Source organism: Hypomesus transpacificus, chromosome 16 (assembly GCF_021917145.1).
Source record: "Hypomesus transpacificus isolate Combined female chromosome 16, fHypTra1, whole genome shotgun sequence".
Lineage (NCBI taxonomy): Eukaryota > Metazoa > Chordata > Actinopteri > Osmeriformes > Osmeridae > Hypomesus > Hypomesus transpacificus.
Genome location: NC_061075.1, coordinates 5,331,946 through 5,353,326, shown reverse-complemented (window position 1 = coordinate 5,353,326; position 21,381 = coordinate 5,331,946). Strand labels below are relative to the sequence as shown.

At 40.8% G+C, this 21,381-nt stretch overlaps 2 protein-coding genes across 4 annotated transcripts; one reads left to right on the top strand and one right to left on the bottom strand.

The window, feature by feature from the left end:
- The first annotated feature begins 502 nt into the window (after positions 1-502).
- Positions 503-12,728, top strand: LOC124478563 (afadin- and alpha-actinin-binding protein-like). 3 transcript variants are annotated; one of them, XM_047036863.1, is made up of 14 exons: positions 503-627; positions 2,128-2,271; positions 2,887-3,050; positions 3,569-3,772; positions 3,935-4,045; positions 4,191-4,326; positions 4,446-4,521; positions 4,698-4,878; positions 5,099-5,243; positions 6,764-6,894; positions 9,854-10,027; positions 10,278-10,395; positions 10,602-10,749; positions 10,860-12,727. In XM_047036863.1, exons 2-14 carry the CDS (start codon positions 2,253-2,255, stop codon positions 10,993-10,995), a joined length of 1,743 nt encoding a protein of 580 aa, XP_046892819.1. In that variant the 5' UTR covers positions 503-627; positions 2,128-2,252; the 3' UTR covers positions 10,996-12,727. The 3 variants fall into 3 exon arrangements, with proteins under 3 accessions (XP_046892819.1, XP_046892818.1, XP_046892820.1); XM_047036862.1 differs by having other exon boundaries at positions 517-617; positions 10,860-12,728; XM_047036864.1 differs by lacking the exons at positions 503-627; positions 2,128-2,271 and adding an exon at positions 2,756-2,787.
- LOC124478564 (vitellogenin-like) lies at positions 12,350-21,153 on the bottom strand. Its single transcript, XM_047036865.1, has 35 exons — positions 21,102-21,153; positions 20,933-20,953; positions 20,604-20,755; positions 20,259-20,510; positions 20,017-20,178; positions 19,783-19,931; positions 19,541-19,691; positions 19,287-19,444; positions 19,042-19,207; positions 18,837-18,962; positions 18,537-18,755; positions 18,234-18,451; positions 18,049-18,146; positions 17,825-17,949; positions 17,601-17,702; positions 17,395-17,514; positions 17,110-17,296; positions 16,941-17,034; positions 16,662-16,847; positions 16,439-16,580; positions 16,138-16,345; positions 15,904-16,048; positions 15,540-15,705; positions 15,397-15,435; positions 15,236-15,298; positions 14,921-15,127; positions 14,677-14,819; positions 14,457-14,595; positions 14,231-14,354; positions 13,973-14,156; positions 13,796-13,890; positions 13,569-13,663; positions 13,290-13,455; positions 12,978-13,139; positions 12,350-12,863 (listed from the first exon to the last, which is right to left on the bottom strand). The coding sequence occupies exons 1-35, from the start codon at positions 21,139-21,141 to the stop codon at positions 12,760-12,762; spliced, it is 4,908 nt and encodes a 1,635-aa protein (XP_046892821.1). The 5' UTR covers positions 21,142-21,153; the 3' UTR covers positions 12,350-12,759.
- Between the last annotated feature and the right edge of the window lie 228 nt (positions 21,154-21,381).

Sequence of the window (21,381 nt, the reverse complement as noted above, 5' to 3'; positions counted from 1 at the left end):
ATTGTTTGATTTTGAGCACAGGTTACATGGTCTGGGGGCGAGTGTTTGTTTTGCCAGAAGAGTCAGAGGTTTTGGAAAATTGAGTTTGAATATTTGGTTTTGTGTTTACAGTTTTGAGAAAATGGTTGACTGTTTCAAGAAATGTGTATTAGCAATTGTGAAAAACTGTGAATAAAGCACAGAAATTTAAATTAGTAGATCTTGATGTGTCTGTTTCATTAATATAATGCGACATGCGAAATACTGGATCTGAAAAATTAAGGTAACTTTGGGACACGCAGCGTCAGCCTTTCAAAAAATGATTCAATGGAAGGCATCAAGGTTAATTTGAAGACAAAAAAATAACTGCATTACAGGACTGCATCCCCAGGCCATGGATGTTTTGAAGGTACTACCGCTGACCCAAAGTTTGCTGTTAAGGTCAACAGACTGGGATTACAGCCAATCAAGAAAGCAGGATTTGGTTGCCTAACAACGCCTTAACAAATCACAGTACTGTTTGGCTTGTCAGTTTCTCTCCGAGTCCGGGTAGCAAGTGGACAAGCTAGCTAGTGATAGAGGCAGGTCACTAAAGCATATTTTAGAAAGACGGACAATAATTTCAAATTCTTATAATGGTATGAAAACGTAAGTGAAATTATTTGACGCATACTTGGGTTACAAATCTGATTGTATGTTTTTGGTGACCCAATTACGTTGGATTGATTGGCGCGATATAATTTTTCCAGCCAAAGCTAGAAGCTTTTTGGTTTGACAGCTGAGTTCGAGCTCTCAGTCCTCTGTCATAACACAAGGCTAGGCCACTAGGGTTAGGTTAATGCTAGTAATAGGGGCTACCTAGTACTTGTGATTGTGAAAAATGGTTGTGTTGGAACAACATTAGCTGCCTGCACGTTTCATTGTGTGTTAACGTTAGTTAATTTATTACAGCTAACTATGTCGCGTTTCAAAAAGAGGACTACTACTGTACAGTATCTGTTTCGAACTTTACATTAGTAGGCACACACAGTCTTGTTTTAGTCTCGTTCTTGGATGCTGTCCTGAAAGTTGTGTTGTGCCCCCTTTTTACTTTCAACCATGTAGTGGCCTCGTTAGCTACGTGGCATACAGTAACACCTCAAACATCTAACAAAAATTGCATGCTTTCCTTAGATGGAAGACTTGAGGGTAATTTACAGAAGCAAAAATGTAATCTGGTTTAGGAAGTGAAATAATGGCCAGTTAATTAAATGTCTGAGTAGCTAAGCCTTGTAGGCTGGCCATCTGTCCTGTGATTCCATTACATTATTACAAGTATCACCATAAGGCACTAATGGACTGACTATAAAACACAATTTCAGCTCTTAACCATTTGCTATTAAACATTTCATTTCAACATGTGATTTCATCTTAAAGAGTGTTTTTGTTTTACCTCTAAATGTTAGCTAGTTCTGAAAATCTTAGTTTAAATGTTAAATGAATAGGGTAGCCAGCTCTACTGTTAGGCTAACTAGTTTAGGAAGTCTAAAACCTCAAAAAATATTTTCTGATCGAACTGAAGTTTGCAAAGAGAGCAATGTTTAGTGGATTGACAGTCTCAAGTATTTGTCTTTTTCTGTAGAAAGGTAGGCCTACACCATATGTTTTTGATTAGGCTGCAAAAAAAAGGCAAGGCAAGATGTTGAATGTTACATTCTTAAATGTGTGCTTTATTTCACGTGAAGCTGTTGTACTTCAAACACAAATAAATGCAACTATGATATGATTAGCCTAGAACTTGAGCACAATGGCCGGATCTTGACCTTTTTTGTTATCCAGCCTAGTTCTTGTCCCATATGCCATATTGTATTGAATGAGCATCATTAATGGTAGTCGAGCTCCATTTTATGGCTCAATCTGTTGATTTAAAGACTCTCAGACATTTAATTTAATGTCTTTAAATTTACAACCCAAATTTGCCTCACTGTGCAACACAGTTCATTACCGCTGATAAATGATTTGGCTGTGACCATCCTAATCCCCCCCTTCGGTCTCATCTCTCAATTTTAGGCTAGCTTGTTTCCATTCTCTGTGATCATCCACTGCCTTGTGTAATCCCATGTGCCATGTGCACTGTTTGGTGCTGCTAATCTGAACCCTCTATTTTAGGAGCTGTCTGCGTAGGTGAATTGGTGAGCTGCATGTGTCTGCTTGCGCAAAGCTGATGATCCAGACACATTTCGTGAGCTCTGTAGGCTGTTTGTTGCCTAGAGGGTGAGGAACACACTGCAACAATGCCTGAGTCTTCAGTAGGTGAGTACTGTCTTATAAAACAACACACACATGTGTTCTGTAGTACACAGTAGATATTGTTAAATTGATGAGTTGCTTACACGAATAACCACAACTTACTCTTGTCTTGTCTCTTCATCGGTGCTCTACATAAATCAGGCCTCTAGTGTGAAGGAGAAGATTAAATTGTCAGAAGTAACCGATTAATGCTATTTAAAGAGTGTGTGTGAAACTAACCTCAATTCCAGACCACACACATGCCAAAGGAATATTGCCTTGGTTTTTACTCTATTACACAAGCATGTTTATAGGCCTACCCAATACATTTACACATCATTTCAATCTTTGTAGGATCTGTATGTTATTTGGTAATGAAAAGGGATACTTTTTGCGGGGGTCAGACGGCTGAGTGGTTAGGGAATCGGGCTATTAATCAGAATGTTGCCGGTTCGATTCCAGGCCGTGACAAATGACATTCTGTCCCTGGGCAAGGCACTTCACCCTACTAGCCTTGGGGGGAATGTCCCTGTACTTACTGTAAGTCGCTCTGGATAAGAGCGTCTGCTATATGACTAAATGTAAATGTACTAAAACATGAACAAAATGTCAACATTCCATGTCATTTGTCCTCTTCAGAAATCAAGGACATATGCACTTCTTCCAGATACAGAATGTCTCCTTTAAGGCAGCTCTGCCAACAATCTGTGCTCACTCTGCCAATGTCCAAACACCCCTACAACGAGCCAAGTGCCTTTTGCACTGAGGAGAACATGTCAGAATGCCTCTGCTACATCAATCAGGTAAACTGCACCTATTGTCACTGTCAATTTAATTCTAATGACATTAAGAGGAATACATTCAGTGATAGTTTTAATCTGATGAGTGTATTGTTTAATGTTGAGCAGTGGCATAAATCACTTTCACATCACATTAATATGTACGCACATTAAGTCTTTTTTTGATGTGTGGCATTAACATTTTGGAATGGAAGGGAGAAAACAGGCCAGAGTAACACGGCGGATATTTTTTTTCTTTACAACGTAGTTAATGCGGCAGGCGTGTGCTGTTTAGGCGGCCGGCTTAACTGTAAAGTGCTGTGGGAAACCCTGAGCTATGAGCTAAGCCACACATCCAATCTCTGAGCCACACATGCGATCAGTGCTTTTCAGTGTTTCATTCATCCCTTAGGAAATTTGGTTAACACAGGTGCCACACATCACATTAACACATATGAACATACAAACCAAATATATTATAAGAACATAAATATAAATACAATTAAATAAAAACATATGTATATATTGCTGTCCCAATGTAGGAGATGTCCTCACTGGGACTGCTGTCGGTGGGCGTTGAGTCGAAGGGGATCTGGAAGCTGAACAACGTGGCTGTGCTGAACAGCATGTATGACCTGCTTCGGCTGCACCGGCAGAGCCTGCGAGCTGTGGAGGACTTGGAAGTAGAGCAGCTCAAGGCCAGCAGCAATATGGAATATCTACAGCACAGCTATGCCAGGTTGAAGGTAGACCACTTGTCTGTCATGAACCGCTCACTCCCGTCAACGCCTGGGCAATCCTAGTCGGCGTGCATGTTTGTTTTGAACGTTCGGAGGGATTGTTCCCGGAAGCTTTTCTTTGGTTATCGAATGAAACTTGGCTTCAGCGTCTGTTTTGTGTCCTCGCAGGATCAACTTGAACTGTGTAGAAGGGAGAACACTGGACTGCTTGAGAGAGAGCGCCAGTTACAGTTGAAGGTGAAGAGCTTGCAGAACTGCCTGAAAAATGAAAAAGAAGAGGTATGTTTGAATTCAGAGTTCAGCTGAGATGTGGAACAGGTTTGCACCTCTCCTTTTCCAACTTTGAACAAAATCAAATACCTACTCACACGAGAGAAAAAGAGCATGCTAACTGTAATATTAACGTCCATTGTTGCCTTACCAGGTGCAGAAACATCAGAACATAATCGCTAGTCGAGCCACTCAGTACAATCATGACATGAAGAGGAAAGAGAGAGAGTTCAGTAAACTGAAAGAGCGCCTGAATCAACTTCTGATCGACAAAAAAGAGAAGAAGCAATGTAATAACACTAGGCTATATTGTGAGAATTTAAAACACACCAAATCGTAGATAGATACATTTTCCACATCCTGCTGTCCTCATTAGAATACATTGTTAATCATTCTTTATTATTCGCAGCCATTGAAGTATTAAACTACATAGGACGGTCTGATGGGAAAAGAAGCCTTTGGAAAACGGGTAAAACCGAGGGAAGGTACTTACAGTGCACAAATTCAGACTTCTTTAATTAAGTCGCATTTAAATAAAATAAAAAGGGGCTTATGTAGTTAAAATGATGTTCTTGTTGCACTGGTTAAATATACACCATTATTTTGACCTTACAACTGAAAGACTGTCAGAAATTAAATTAGGTTGATTCGTTTTTCTCAGGCACGAGGGTGAGATGTACAAGACCCTTCTGAATGACTACGACAGCCGCCAGAAGGATCTGGTGGGGGAGAATGCAGAGCTGAAGAAAGTCTTACAACAGATGAAGAGGGAGATGGTGTCCATTTTGAGCCAGAGGAAACAGACTTTCAGAGACGAGAAACCCAATGACGATCATGAACAGGTTGGTCCAGTAGTGGCTTATATCTTTCCACGCTTTTTAGTGTGCCGTGTCAATAGGAAGCTCAGTGTTTAAGTTTTCACATTAGCATTATAAGTCCCCTTGGGTTTCATCAAACACAAAACTGTAGATGGCTTGAGAATAACAAACTGCCCGGCAACAATTGACCCTAAACCGCTTCCAAATAATAAGAGTGGATGCTGAACGTCACCTCATGTCGCAGGCTGGCTCAGAGGAGGAGGAGGTATTCGACTCTAGCAGGGAGAACCTGGAGCTGTCGTGTGAGCTTGCACGGGAGAAACTGACCAACAGCATCCGTCTGCAGTGGAGGAGACTCAAGAGCCACATGGAGAGACTCGACAGCCAAGGTAGTCTCTGTGGTAGTAGCGAATACAAGACCAGCCAGATGTCCATTAGCTAGTCACTGACTTCATAATGTGTGGTGCACATTATATTACTAGATTTATTAGGGATTTATTTGCCATGAAAGTTTGCACAGACAAGGAATTTGCTTTGGCAGCAAGGTGCATACGATAAACATAGAGGAACCTAAAATTTAAATATGTGGACTATCTATACTAAAGGTACATAAACTAGCAGTACTAAGTGGAATTAGAATTAAATAAAATGTACAATAAAATAAAATATAAGTTGCCGTAATTTACGATATAAAAATACCAAAAATACAAATATGACAAAAAATACAAATATTACAAAAAATACAAGATACAATTTTTTAATGCAGTGCAAAATGAAGTGAACTCTTGCCCTTGTTGAAGGATCCAACAGCGGAAGGGAAGAAACTGTTTTTTTAGCTTGAGGTATTGGTCCAGTCACTCCCCAATGGAGGGGAGTGACTGAAACAGGGAGTGTCCAGGGTGGGACGAGCCCTCACAATCTTCCTTGCTCGCCTCAGGGTCCTTGAGGTGTGCAGGTCCTCGAGGGTAGGCAGATTGCAGCCAATCACCTTCTCAGCAGTGCGGATGATACGCTGCAGCCTGCTCTTGTCCTTGGCAGTGGCAGCAGCGTATCAGACGGTGATGGAGGAGGTGAGGATGGACTCAATGATGGCTGAGTAGAAGTGCACCATCATTGTCGTTGGCAGGTTGAATTTCTTCAGCTGCCGAAGGAAGTACATCCTCTGTTGTGCTTTCTTGATGAGGGAGCCGATGTTCAGTTCCCACTTGAGCTCCTGGAAGAGGATAGTGCCCAGGAAGCGGAAGGACTCCACAGTGTTGACTGGGGAGTCACACAGGGTGATGGGGGTGAGTGGGGCTGTGTTCTTCCTGAAGTCCACAACCATCTCCCCTGTCTTAAGAGCATTGAGCTTTAGGTTGTTCTGGCTGCACCAGGTCACCAGGTTGGCCGCTTCCCACCTATAATCAGACTCGTCTCCACCAGAGATGAGCCCAATAAGGGTGGTGTCGTCCGCAAACTTCAGGAGTTTGACGGACTGAATACAGTTCAGTGTATTATTTATAACAGTGTAATTGTATACAATATCATCACAGTACCTACAGAGGGCCAGCCATACTGAGACTTTACTTATGACTGGCCTTCTGTAGGTGCAATGTTTTCATGCACAATAACTTTACGGCATTTCCTTTAATAACCTCGACAAGCAAGAGTAAAACAGAGCTTTTTACTATTAATATTGAATATATGGTAGTTATCCACTGACCTGTTCTCCATTTATCTAAACCTGGTCCCTATAATGTAAATCACAGGGCCCCCCTGGACAAGTTTTTAGTTTCCATTCTCTTTTTTCAGTGAGGTAACACTTAATTTGGGGGTTTTAGTTATGGTTACTTGATACAAACACAATCACAAATCGAAAAGTATTTGTTGCGAGGATTAATGCTACGGGTTTGACATGGTTGCTGTTTAGCGTCCTTGAACGGAGATAGAGCCAACATGGACACCATCCCCAGAGAGGCTCACGAGGAGGAGATGCACAGTTTGAAACTGGAGATTCAGCAGTGCAAAGACTTCATCCACACACAGCAGCAGCTCTTGCAGGTATTTTTTTTTTTACAGAATACAAAAAATATATATATATAATTATATATATATATATATATTTAAAAAAATATATATATTTCTCTGGACATTGGCAGGTTACTTGGATAGGTTGCAAAAGCTGTAATTATTTCTACCTCTGAAAACCTATTTTCACACTATGTTGACAAAATGGGATTGAAAGGCATGTTTCTGGTAAAATAACTAAATTTCCCATCAATGAACGTTAACTACCGTATTTTTCGGAAAATAAGTCACATTTTATATAAACCACACCCCACCTGAATGGGAGCTTTGTATTTGTAAATCGGAGTATAAACCGCACTGGAATATATGACGCACTTGATACGGGAACAATGATACCACAGGGGTGCAAACTCACCAGGGATGAAAAAGGTGAAAAGGATCCGAACCCCCTCGGGGGTCCGGGGTATGCTCCTCGGGGAATATATATTTCTCAATATATATTATATATGCATAGTCAGTGAATACTCTGAAATTAATTTGAGGATTAAAGGTCACATGACCAAAAAGCTGTTGAAGTTTTAAGGTGTATTTTGAATAAAGAATTAATTTTTAATAACTTGAGATGAAAATGAACAAAATAATGGCTGTGCAGCATGAATGCATACATTTTCAACAATTAAACATTATTTTGATGCTTCTAGTTCATGTTGTTGAGAAGCTATTGACTTTTGAAACGTACAATTTGTTGATGGCCCCTAAACATACGCGTTGTTTAGGCAGCCAAAAGCATTGGCTAAGCTGCCGGTCGTAGAGGTGCTAACACCGGTTAAAATAACACAATACTGGGCGTCCGAATATCTGTTGAATGTCAAACTTCAAACCAACTTTACCACGGTCATTCACCAGCCTAAAATACAATACGATCAAATCTCTGTCCATGACTGCACCTTTAGCTTGCTCTGGGTAGCCTATATGTGCCCCACACAGGTATAGCAGAACTGCCTGCAATATAGTTAGGCTATAGCCTGGCTGCCAGCCCAACTCAGCCCCGCCAACATTTTATCTGGAAGTTGGGTCTGGGGTAGCTCGGTTGGGGAAAAAGTATGTCCGAACAGGAGCTGTTCGGACCAATCAAATTGTCAGGGTGGGCTTTATATGATGATGGACAGATGATCAACAGTAACGTAATCAATCACGTCACCAAAGAGCGCTTGGGTTGAACAACAAACTGCGTTGCTCTGATTGGTTGTAGGTATATCCAATTGAGCGGTTTCAGACTCATATTCTGACTATAATTATTAGGCTACCCCCTCCCCCCCTTTTTTCATTGCAGATCTACACAAATCACACAAATGACCTATTCTGGATCAAAAACTGCGATTTTCGCCGAAAGGTGACGAGTTTGCACCCCTGCAAGCAATGCACGAGTGTAGGAGATCTTACAGCATGCCATTGTGTGACATCACAAGGAGCAAGGTTACCTCCCCTTTCTCTGCTTTGCCCGCCCAGATAATCTGGCCCGCCCATGAGAAACTGAGCTACGACCGTGCAAGGGCAAGTGCGATATCGGTTTTTCCTGGAGAGACATCATGGCGAGCAAACGAACGAAGCATAACAGTTGCTCAGTGCTTGGATGTACAAATGAAAACAAGTCTTTTTTTAGTTCCTTCATCCGAGCCTCTGCACAACCAGTATCTTCATTTTATTTTTGCTGGAAATGCGCCGACACAACTTCCCAAAGGTTTGCATGTCTGTGCCAAACATTTAAGCCACCACTGTTTCCTTAACTTGAGCCAATACAAAGTTGGCCTTGCTTGACCGTCTGAAATGTAATTCTTGACCAGTACTAACTCTCCTTGGTCCAGCTACAAACCTCGGACAAGTAAATCTGCTAACGCTATATAATTTTGTTGCTTACTATATAGTTACCTAGCTTGCTACCCGTAGAATCTGGCTGTAACATTAGCTCTGCAGCTAACAGTTGAGGTACTGTCGCTAATGTAAAGGTAGATAGCATCAAGTATGTGTGTAAATACACATTCTGTAACGCAGTGTTGTACACTTCCTTGTTATGTGGATAACCGTTCTGCTGTTGGTGTTATGGCGCGCGCAATATCCGTCTTTCCCCACATTGAAATGACTGAGTGTGCAGCTCTGCAAACCTGGGTTATCAGATGAGAATGGTCAAATTCGAGGCATTTTACAGCAACGGGTCTTCGAGCCATTGCGATATATCCACTGTAAACATTAGCGCATGGTGCCGCCTCTCTCCTCCTCATTAGCATTTAAAGTTACAGACACAGAAACAGCGCATTCTGAGGAAAGCTCATTGTGGGACTACTCGTAGTGGCTATAATTCTGCACCAAGGCTGAATTTCGGGAAAGAGACTTCAGATACAGTATTAGGGGACCACTAAGGCCTATATAAAAGCATCCAAAAACAGCATTTCATGTGACCTTTAACTAATATTTACCTTTAGACCCGTGATTTCAAAATATTTCCGACGGTCCCCCTAGCAAAGTTATTTTTCCGAAACGGTAACTAGCAAGCTTTAGTTAGCTTCTGGGCTAAGTTAACTAGTATAATACTCGTAGCAATGCTACTACCTGCAAGTGTTACTCGTTTGCCTTCTCATTAGTACAATTTGAAGCTATACTAAAGCGTTTGTGGCATAGTTTTTGTCCATCGGAAAGTATTCAGTTGGAATGTTCGAAATCGCATATGCGACGTTACGCTGTGAGACCTGCATTCGAACGATCACATATGTGCGACGTTACTCCTCCTTAACGGGTTAACGCTAAATTGCATTCACGAAAAAAAAAATATACTGTTGTTTTGTAATAAAAACGCCCTTAAGCCGCTCCGAAATATAAACCGCACCACCACAAGAAACCTTTTAATTCAGGGTAAAACCGTGGTTTCATTTCCGAAAAATACGGTATGCTGTGCGTCACTCATATTTCCTGCTCTGCTCGTCGTCCACCCTTGCAGCAACAGTTGAGCACGCCGTGTGACGAGGAGACGTCAGCCTTGCTCAATGACTGCTACATGCTGGAGGAAAAGGAGCGCCTCAAACAGGAGTGGAGGGTCTTCGAAGAACAGAGGAGGAACTTTGAGACTGAGAGGAGGAACTTCACGGAGGCAGCAATTAGACTTGGCCATGAGGTGCATGGAGCCTACCTTTGATATGTTTGACATCGTGTTTGTTTTAGTTATCAGGTCAAATAACATGGAATTGCTGTTAAGGGTAACTGATTGAAGATGACTATGGACTTTTTACAGGATACGAGGATACAGGATAAGAAAAGCTTTCAGTTTTATAATCCCAGTTCTGTTTAATGTTGACAAGGTATATTAAGATGGAAAGAAGTTATTTTTAGCAAGTGAGACTTATTTTACCCTATTTGTTCTGTAGAGACAAACCTTTGAGGAGGATCGTGCCTCGTGGCTCAAACACCAGTTTTTGAACTTGACTCCCTTTGCTGACCAAAATAAATCTCAGATGTCAAAGTCTCAGAGTGCCTTGTCAGTCTGTAAGTACTGATCACCTGAAAACCATCATCAGTATATTTAACCATACCTAGCTGTTCCTTATAAACAACATTGAAAAGAAATGGATCTAAAAATTATGTACTTTAGACATGTCTACTGTCACTAAAAGTAGGAAGCTTCAGAATGTTTATCAATACGTAATATTGTGCAGTTCAGTGTATTATTCATGACCATCATCTTCTGGCAGGTACTGAGCCAGAGGTTAAAACTGTGTCAACAGTTCAACTGGATAAGTCACTATCCCACACAACTTCCTCAACACCTAGAGCTTCCCAAATGAAAACGCCATCCACAGCCGACCTGCAAAGTACACTACGCCTTATCCCAGAAAACAGGTACTTTTACCATTGTCACAGTCTGTGTCACAGTCTTCTCATAACAGAACAGAATAATACTCATTGGCCGAAAAAACTTTTATCTAATGCTGTGAAAATTGTATCCCCAGTCCAAGCACAGTCCAACCAAAGAGAGGAAGCCTGCAGGAATTGGGCATTGTCTTAAATGGGGATGTCACCTTCCAGCACAGGAATCTGAATGGAGGAGAAGATACCCTCAGAGGAGAGAAAAACGGTTCCATTTAAATCCGTGTACCCTTCGTTCTTTCATTTTTCCGTTTAAAAAACAAACTTGTTTTGGGGTTTTTCTGTTCTAAAACAGAACGGAAAAACGGGGAAAAAGAACAACAGAAATCACTAGTTCTGTAGCGGTTTTTGTGTTTTAAAACCAAAACGGGAAAATTAAGTTTTTGATTGTGATTGTTGTAATATTTTGATGAAGTCTTGGAATTCTGGTGGAAATGTGGAGGTACAGGCACATTCAGTGCACAGTTCAAGATGGCTGCAAGCTTCATAGTTTTTCGGGGTATTTCCTGCATGTACAGGCACAGGTAAAACTCCTTCCCATGGTCGACCCACACCTGGTCCCACATCCCATTGTTGACTACTGCACATCTAGAACTAATGTATATGTTTATATAACATGTCCAGTTGTTGCAACAGACATACACAAATCCATAAAATTCATTAGACTCAATGATATACAATGCATAAACCAGACATACTGAGGATACCTTTAATTTCATAATGAGACTTGCAAAACACAATTTCAAATTCACTAATTCAGTGCTTGATAGGGAGTGCTAAAAAGCATGTTTTAAATGGAGCGTTGATAATAAGCATGTCTGGCTTGGTAGCTGGCCAATGCCTAAAGGGGTGCCTACTGATTGCGGAGAGGGGTACTGTGTGTAAGTAATGTCCGCAGACACCCCCTGTGTATAAAGGGTAATGTGAGTTTAGATATAGTGACATGGAGGAGAAAGGGGAAGAGGTGAGATTCTCTGCAGCGCTGAAGCATGTGATGTATGGACAGGAAAGGAGGGCTCAAAAAAAGCAGAAATGGGGTGTTTTAAAAGAAGTTTGTTTCTCCGATTTGGTTTTGAAACGGAAAAATGAAAGAACGAAGGGTACACAGATTCATTTAAAGCCACAAATTAGCATAATGGATATTTCTTTTGAGATCTTGAGAGACACACCTATATGGAAATTCCAAACAAAAATTGTTTGTCTGTAGAATTTCTGAAACAGTTTTTATGTCTTAATGTATTTTATGTCTTCTCAATATTCATTGAGAGACCTGGTCAATTAGGTTTTTGGTACCATATAGGGGTATTGGTTGAGCAGCATGTGTTTGCTGCTGTGTGATTGTGTAAATGAATGAGAGAGAAAAAGATTATGGATTGTAATGTTTTGTTGCTAGATTCTATTTCTATGTTTAGGAATCGTGTTTATTGTCATTGTATGTAGTATTGCACTGCTTCTTGCGGTGTAGTCTAGTTTTTTAATGATGAATGTTTTGTGCAAAAGCTGAGAAAGTCAGACAGACTAATGTAAATTATTTTCTTTCTTGAAACATGACATTGTTGTAAAAGGTACTTTTAGAAATATGCTGCTGTTACACTGAATGCAATAACATACAGTGTAGTTCTTTAAATTAATGTTAAAATGTATTTTTTCAGATTGGATTGTGTTGAAACCGAATAGTGAAAAATGAGCTTGAGGTGTTGTGTGGCCAAGGACAGACCTTTCTAAAAGTTAAGAAGTGAGTAGGCATGGTAGAATTATTTTTTACTCAAACTCATGAATGTTTATGGTTTCTTTGTGGTTTTCCTTCATTTTGCATCCTGTCAATAGAGGAAAAGTAACATAGTGACTTCAGAGACTTTCACGTTTTTTGTAAATGTATTTCAACTTAACTGATCAAGCATGAAACATGTAAGGACACATCCCGACACCTTTAAATTACAACTCTGTTGTTAAGAGCTTTTATGTTTCTGCTCCGCCAGGGCACTAAGCACACTCAGCAGTACAACGACAGGCCACATGGGCATCCACAGTCTCCCTCAGGTCCACACTCTTCTCATAGATGCTGGTCAGCTGACTCAGGATAGAATCTAAAAATGACAAGAAAGGAATTGCAGAAAAATGCAGAAACAACTGCATAGTGATTTGTGCTTTGAAAGTATTATATTCCCTGCAGTTTATTAAAACAATCATTCGAGACTCACCATTTGGCTGACAGTGGAAGCCAATGGTGACAGGGGTGGTCTTCACTGGGTGGCAACCGTTCAGACAGCGCAGCACAGGCTCCACAGAGTAGCATTTGGACTCCTGGCTATTGACAAACATCTGCTTCTCCAGCTTTACAGATTCAAGCTTCATACGACATTCTAGAATATAAAAGTATGGTTAAGTTCTGCACAGACAACATACACTTTTCATGGTTAAGTTTGGAATAATAATAACCTACGCTGAACTTTTCACAGAAAAAACGGCAGTTTAGTTATCGGTTCTCTGTAAAATACGGAACACTGTTTTACCGGTGGTGTCACGGCAGCTCTCAGCTGGAAGCACCCAGGAATGGGCAAAGCTGACTGGGCTCTTGCTCAGGCGTCCACTGGGCATGCGGAACTCCTGTCTGACTTCCCCATCAGCTTTACCACAGATACCACAGGTCTGACCTTTCATCCAGTCCACAACTTGGACCTAGTACAACAATAAGGACATCTCTTATTAGGTTATTTAAATGTTAGGAGAATTGTAATCAAATGTTGCTTTGCTTTACGCTGCCTTTTGTGTTGGTTGTATTGGTTTCTTACCCTCCATGAGTTATTATCGAAGTACACTTCATGAAGACCGTGGCTTGAAGCCAAGAGAGAAACCCCATCTCCATTTTGCTTGATCTGGATGGAACCTTAATAAATAGTGGTCATTTTGTGTCCTTGTTAGATTTGTGGTGTATCGTTGTGGATTGTATTCTCATGAGATCATAGCTGTAGTAAATGAATCAAGAGTAAGATTTTACAGCTCAAGTAGCACAACTAACCGGTTGGATGTTGGTATGGGAGGTTGTTGGTTGGAATATCCATTCCATTAACCTTCACCAGCACATTGTTGTCCTTGATAGACAGGTCAATATCACTGAAATAGACACAAATGGTGAAACTAAATATAATGTTATACATTTTCAAATTTTTACATCCTGTTCTTAGATGGAACTCACATGTTAGCTACTTTCACGTTGAGGTGGTTCTTTTCATGGGCATGATCTTTCTTCAGTAGAACCATAAATTTGAGCTCTTGTGTGCAATCCTGAGCCACAACTTGGTAGCAGGAGAGTGGCATTTCACTCTGGTACCTCTTGTTGTTGAATGTAGTCAGTGTGTTTCCATCCATGCTACATTTAGCTATAGAAAGAAATTGGTTAGGATATATATTTTTATATTGAGATATTTTCATTCATTAAAGTGTTTCAGATCACCTGCATTGGCCTGGGCGAACAAGTAATGGACTCTATTAACAATGTTGTCATCTAAGGGATCGAGCCCACTGTTATCGAAAGGTAAAGACATGGGAAGGACCACAGCCTGTTTGTACAGTGTCATCTGTAATTTAGAAATAATTTTGTGAGAAGATAACAGTGATTTTGAGTTTGAAAAACAACCACAAAATTGTATTTATTTTAAATTAAACCATTTTCCACTCACCTTTGCGAATTTCAGAATGATATCAATAGTCTTTTTGGATGTTGCAACCATAGTCAGAGAAATCTGTTTGTTACTATTTTTGGCTTTAGTCTGCACCATTCCTGCTAGGGAGGCTGCATCAGGAATATGTGCAGATACACTGTAAAAAATAAAAAGCTGGTTACACTTGTAAATGATCTAGCTAGCACCATGTTATGGAGAAATAAAGAGAACATCCTACCTTTTAGCATAACGTCTAAGAGCACTGGGAAGTTTGTTCCAAGAAACCCTCAAACGACCTGCTTCTCTCTGGGCAACAAGACCTGTCTCTGCAGTGAAAAAGGTTTCATATTCTTTGCATTCAAGACCCCAGGCTATCTTGGCCTAGTGAGAGAGAGGTTTGTACAGTTTACTACCAAAAAGCCATCCAGAAACATTGTGTCATACCGTAACTAAAGTATTGCCCATGAGATATTGGTTCTTACTGTGACTTTGTGTTGGCTGAGCAGAATACCATCAGCACACATCATCCAGTTGTCACCCTCAGCCAGAGCAGCAATGATGATCTGTGCTCTGGATGTAGCTTGGTCCATGTAAGCAGCAACCTGGTATCCCTGCATTTTACGGTCAACTCTTACAGCACGGATGAGGATTGCCATAGTAGGAGAAACAGCATTTCCAAGGAACTTATTCTGAAAACACAAACGGACATGGTGTTACAATCACTCCCGGATTTATCCTGTATTCCATGAGAAACATCCTGGTGAGGATGTTTCTTATATACAGTATATTATTGTTACCTGTTTCTTGATTGTCTCAAAGCTGGAAGCACTGCTTCTGCTGGATTGAGAAATGACTTGAGACTGAAAGTGAAACACAAATTACAATGATATGCTGTATCTTTTTGCATTTTAATTATAAGCCAATTTAAAGTATATGTTACAGTGAAAGCAGAACTCACCCGTTTCTGATGGTTCGTATTGAATGTTGGAATCTTTACCTGTTAGGAAACAGGGATCATTTGCACATTATGTCATATTCTTGATAGTCAATTTTAATCAAACAAGCTTTTTTTCACAAAGAAAATACTTTTAGCATAATTACTCTGGACTGGCGACCGCTGGAGGAGCTGGAAGAGCTGGAGGAACTAGAGGAACTGGAAGAACTGGAGGAACTGGAGCTTGAGGAACGGCTGCTTGAGCTTAGTTTGCTATTTCTCCTGCTGCTGCTGCTGCTGCTGCTGCTGCTGCTGCTGCTGCTGCTGCTGCTGCTGCTGCTGCTGCTGCTGCTGCTGCTGCTGCTGCTGTTGTGAACTCTCTTGTTAAGTGCGACAGCATTTATATCAAGGATCTTTCTTTTGGCCTGGGAGGATGAGCTGGAGGAAGAAGAGGATGAGGAGGATGACCGAGAGCTGCTGGAACGAGAACTACTGGAGCTGGAGGAAGATCTGGTACCACTCTTGCCAAGCAAGACTTTCTTCAGTTTCAACAGGACATTTTTTGCATTGGGAGATTCATCATCTTCGTTCAGAGTGATTACTTTAATGATCTTCTCAGCTGCCTTCAAGCCAATTTGTACCTCCATCTCCAGTTTCTCAATGGCGGGTCCAGAAGCTGCCAAAATACATTAAAAAATATATATTAATTGAACAAAAACAACGTATAAAGAGTTTTTGCATGTCATGTTTTGTCAAAATTCTTGCCTGGCACAATGGTTGCAAGGGCTGAATGCTTTCCAATCAGTTTATAAAGTGGAGAGTTTTTGAAGAAGGCCACATTCTGAGAAGCAACCTCAAGACATGCTTTGAGACCTAAAATAGTGGTTTTAGCACAAAGAGTCCTCTTTAATACTTTAATGTAAGACTTGATGTTGGAGGACAGATCAGAATGAATGATTTCAGAAGATCTTGACTGTAAAAGAAGAAAACAAAATTGTACAACATTTCTATTGCATTTAAGTGACTATTGATATAAAAAAATATTAAATACTGCAAACAAACTCACCCAACTATCAGCAAGAGAGGAGGAAATCTTAGATGACAACTTCTCCCTGGAAATCGATGCTAAGGCTTTAGCAGGAATCATGGGTGTAATTCTTTCAGTAGGGAAATCCTCCAAATTTCTTGCAATAGCAAAGGTCTCAACTCTGTTGAAGTAAGACCAAAGTTACTAATTAGTGAAATGTTAGTTTTTTCAAACATTTGATCAAGGAAGAGGTTGGACTTACCGTGCTGCTACAATGTGAGCAGGAGCAGGTACAGGCAAGGCCTCAATCTTAAAGTTGCCATTTGCAATGTCAAGTCTAGCTGCTAGTTTAGCAGGTAAAATTGAGTAGACCTTTGCTCTTGTCATCACAGCAGCCTGCATCAAACCAGTGTTCAACCCCATCACAGCAAAGGTATGCAGAGAAAGGCTTTAAGAAAAAACAGTTGTTTAATAAACCTGTCAGTGTGACATCAGTGAAGTCAACATATTTGTAATCAGACAATACAGATTTTAGCCCTACCTTGGTTTGACCTCAGCATGAAGCTGAATGTCTGTTTGTAACAAGTGAGCAACGTGGATTGGCTCTGGCAAAGCTGGTGTGAAGGTGGCTTTAACTATTGACAAAAAATATAAACAAACAATGCTCAAGTAATGAGCATAAAAGAGAAAAAAGTGTTTGCAGTACTTACCATTGATATCTGCAGCAGCCACAGCAGCAGTATAGAGACCAAGCTCCATGGGCAGACCAGCAGCTGTGGGGAAGATGCGACGCACCTCTGCAGCCAGCAGGGGCTTGGCGTACTGGAAGGAGGTTCCAGACAGCAGTGCTTTTAGAGCATGTGCTCCCAGTGATTTAGCAGAGGGACTGGAAGCCAGCTGTAGAAAATAGATGAAATTATTCAGGGATGTAAGTTGACACAATTCTTCATCTCAGCCTAATGAATGCTGTAAGTCTTAAATGTCCTTAGCCATACCTCAATGGCCTGATCAATGATGGTCCTGTCAAGGTTGGCAAAGGCAATTTCCTGTCCAAAGAATTTCACATGTATGGAGGCCAAAGGTTTGTTCAATGGCAAGGATCTCCAGTCCATCAACTGTGGAAAGAAGAAATAATCACATCTAGTTCGCAAAGCTGTGCTTTACATCAGTAGAAATATTTGTTAAGAATCTTGAAACATACAGCCTTAATGACGCGTCTCATCTTTGTGATCCTGTCAGCATTTTCATCAGCCTGGGGCATTTTCAGAAGAGCCTCCTGGAGTCCTTCAGTTGCCACTCCAGCCTAAGAGAAAGTGATTTCTTAGTATGAAATACAGAAAACAAAAAACAATTGTAAATTGAATTTAAAAATATATATATATGTATATATAAATGCTTTATACATGATCATGATATATATTTTACCTCCAGAACATCAGCAGCTACTCCAGCAATGTAAATGCGTGACTTGGCTACCACAGCTCTGGGCAATAAGGTGGCAGCATCATTGATGTAGAAAGCACTGGCAGCAGCACCAATCATCAGAGGATCTTAAATAGGAGAAAGGCCAGAGTAAGTCCATTTATAATTTCTTAATTAAGTTCACTGGCAAATACAATCATAGGTCTTTCATGAGTAAATGTCCTTACGGTGATAGGCATCCAGATGAATAGCTCTGCTGAAGCGACTACTCAGCCTGTTCAGCTTGGAGCTGAGAATCTTCATTGCAACATTGCATGCTGCGGCACTACAAATGCATAATCAAACAGTTTAATCAACCGTGATGAAAGACAGAGATATATGTTGTGACAAATTGTGGGAAAAAAGGTCTTACACTGGAGCAAAGTCAGGGGCAGTACTCCTGGTCAGGGACTTCATGTGAGAGTAGGTAAAGCTGGCCACCTGCAGATTTTCCTCTGTCTTCAGGATGTTTGCAAGGGTAGTCACAAGACCCATCGAAGGCCTAGTCTCAAACAGCACAACGCAACTAACCATGCGGAGTTCTGGGTGGAGAGCCCTGTCCGTGAAGAGCTGCACAGCCACTTCCTGAATCTAATTCAAAAGGACAAATGTTGGCTTTATAAACTCCATAGATTGAAACATACCGCAAACTTTCTGATATACTCATTAAGCTCACCAATTTGGGCTCCCTTTTTGCAATATTTCTCAAGGCCAAGATTGCATCAACCTGGACTCTCAAAGGCAGAGCAGATGCTGCAGTTCCGAGCATGGGCAGGAGCTTGGTGATTGGCTTAAGACTAGCAGGATGACCAGCATTACCAAGGACTTTCAGAAGCAGAGAAAGTTCATCAATTTTGTCCTGAGAAGCAGCTTCAGTGGCAAGATCTTGAATGGGCTGTAAAGGTTGAAAGACACATTAGGTGGCTCATTATGTGCAATAACCTTCAAGTGATTGATATAGAAATATTTGCTTTACCTTTACAAGTTCAGAAGGGCAATTGGGTTTTGCGTTACAGTATTTGAAAACCATGGTACCATAACCAAGCATTGCAACCTCACGCAGAGCTGGTTGTGCTTGAATTTTGTGGTGAAAAGCCAGTTCCTGGTTGAGGAAAAGTGATTCATTTACTTGATGTTGTACTTATCAAATTGACATCATGTTCACATGAAGATGTACCTACCTGAACAAGCTTGACACTATCCATATTAGCTGTCACCATGTGTACACCAGCCACAAGAGCTTGAGCTGCCTCAGCAACGGAAATGTCACCAGCGATAAACTTCTCCTTGATAAACTGGATTGCAACAGGAGATCCGATAGATGGAATAGCATCCAGGATCCAGTGTCTGAAAATAAGTGTTGATATTTTCTGTTTCACCAGAAGTCAGAGTGTGGTCCAAGCAACTGCATTTACTGAGAACCTACCTGAAAGCTGGTTGGGCCTTGAACTGAGACCAGATGGCTTCAATATTCTCCAGGCGGGCTGCACGTAACAGCTGGATTAGCTCCACAAACTTCAAAGGGGCATCTTCATGAACCTCAGCAATGTTGTATTTCACCAAATGATTCAGAACCTCCACAGCCTAAAGAGAATGATAAACATTGTCAATAATCAATCACATTATCAATAAATGTCAAGTGAAATTTGAAACTTAACACATTAAATGTATTCACTTTACCTGTGCCTGTGGGTTGTGTATCTTAAGAAGATGAATGGGTGTCTGAAGAAGCTCAGAAGCAAACTCATACTGCAGCCATCCACGGTGGCTATACTCTTCTTCAGCAGGCTGAAGTGGAGTCTTCTGAATCTCAACAAATGTCCAGACTTGTCTTTAAAATGAACAAATTAGTATATTAAACATTTGTAGCATTATAAAATTATACATTTCTGAAAACGTCTGCATCATGCGAGTCTATTTACTTTGCCTCCATCTGGGCAGCTCCGGTCATCTCGTTGAATGGAGAGAACTGATGGACCTCAGTAACAGTGGCTTCCATGATCAGAGCACCATTGGCAGTTGGCTTCATGATGTAGTTGTAGGCTGCAGCTCCCCTCAGGTTCTTTCCAGCCTGTAAAGGTAGAAAGCAACATTGCACTACAATGTGGGAAATGTCTACAGGCTATTTATAAGGATTTTTGGGGGGGAAATCCTACCTGCTGACAAGTCACACATTTTTCAGTGTAAGCCAAACCAAAGTCCTTCATGAGTCTCTTCTGGCAGTTATTCAGATCCTTGGTTTTGGTCAAATGGATGCGCTCAGCCTTAGTGTCCTCATTAATGACATAGTGGGTCTTGCACACTCCTTGAACTCCAGCCTGCAGAACGTAAATGGAAGATGAGAAAGGAACATCATGTGCAGGGACTTGTATTTTCCCTTAGAAGATAGAAGTCAGACCTCTTGCAGCTCATAGACGTTCTGTGTCTTCTTGATGTTCAGCTGAAGGATGTTCAAGATGCCTCTGTGGATATTCAACACCATTGTAGATACATCAGACGGGGAGAATATTTTTCCCACAACTCCATTGGCATACTCAAACTTGATGGGTTTCTGGAGCTGAGCAGCCAGAGCTGAAGTAAGCTTTGCAGCTGGAACAAAACGATCTTTGGGCCAGACACCACTGTACTCAAAGATCTCTGGGTCCACAAGCTACAATGAAAAGCAAACTCAGTATTAAGAACATTGTGCTTTGAAACATTTAAATACAAATGTTCAACTAGATTTAGGATACAATGTGCATACCTTCAGCACATAGATATCTTGGGCAACTGCGCCAATTAAAACTTTGCTGATGAGTTTTGATCCTGCGCTTGCCAGCCCTTCCTCAGGCAGACCGCTCAGGTGTACTGCCTCATACTTGTACACATAGGTATTTTTGGGAGCAAACTCAGGTGCTGTAGAAAACAATTTAAGACATAATTATAGTGCCTTTAATCTGCTAATGAGTAAATACTGTATGTAATATTATTATATTTCATACAAATATTTTGTTTTGCAATAAACTATTGCTGACCTAAATGGTACAATCAGTGTGATGTTGTATTGAAAAAGTGTGAAAATGTGGAACTCACCAAAGTTAAGATCTTGACTCGCTGAAAGATGTGAAATTCAATTTTCGTAACAGTCATTAGCAATTCTCTTAAAATTGTTATCGTTACAATATTATATGCATTACGTAAAACATGAAGAACAGGAAAAATCTTCGATATACCGCGAACAGAAAAAAACTAATGTACTTACCCACAAGGGCTAGAGTCAGGGCAAGCACGACTGTTCTCATGGTGGGATGAGGTGAGATGAGATGGACAACTCCTCAGAAAGCCATTTCAAACAAAATCTTTGTTGACAATGTTGAATTATTAACTTATGTCAGATTTCACATTCGTTATGTTGGCAGCTGATTGGTTTGATGACTTGCCTGGCTCCATCCATGCAGGTTAGGTCAACCTGCCCTAAAGCAACTTAGCATGCCAAAGATCAATGTTCTCTGGTTCATCTGAATGACTTTGAAAAGTAATTT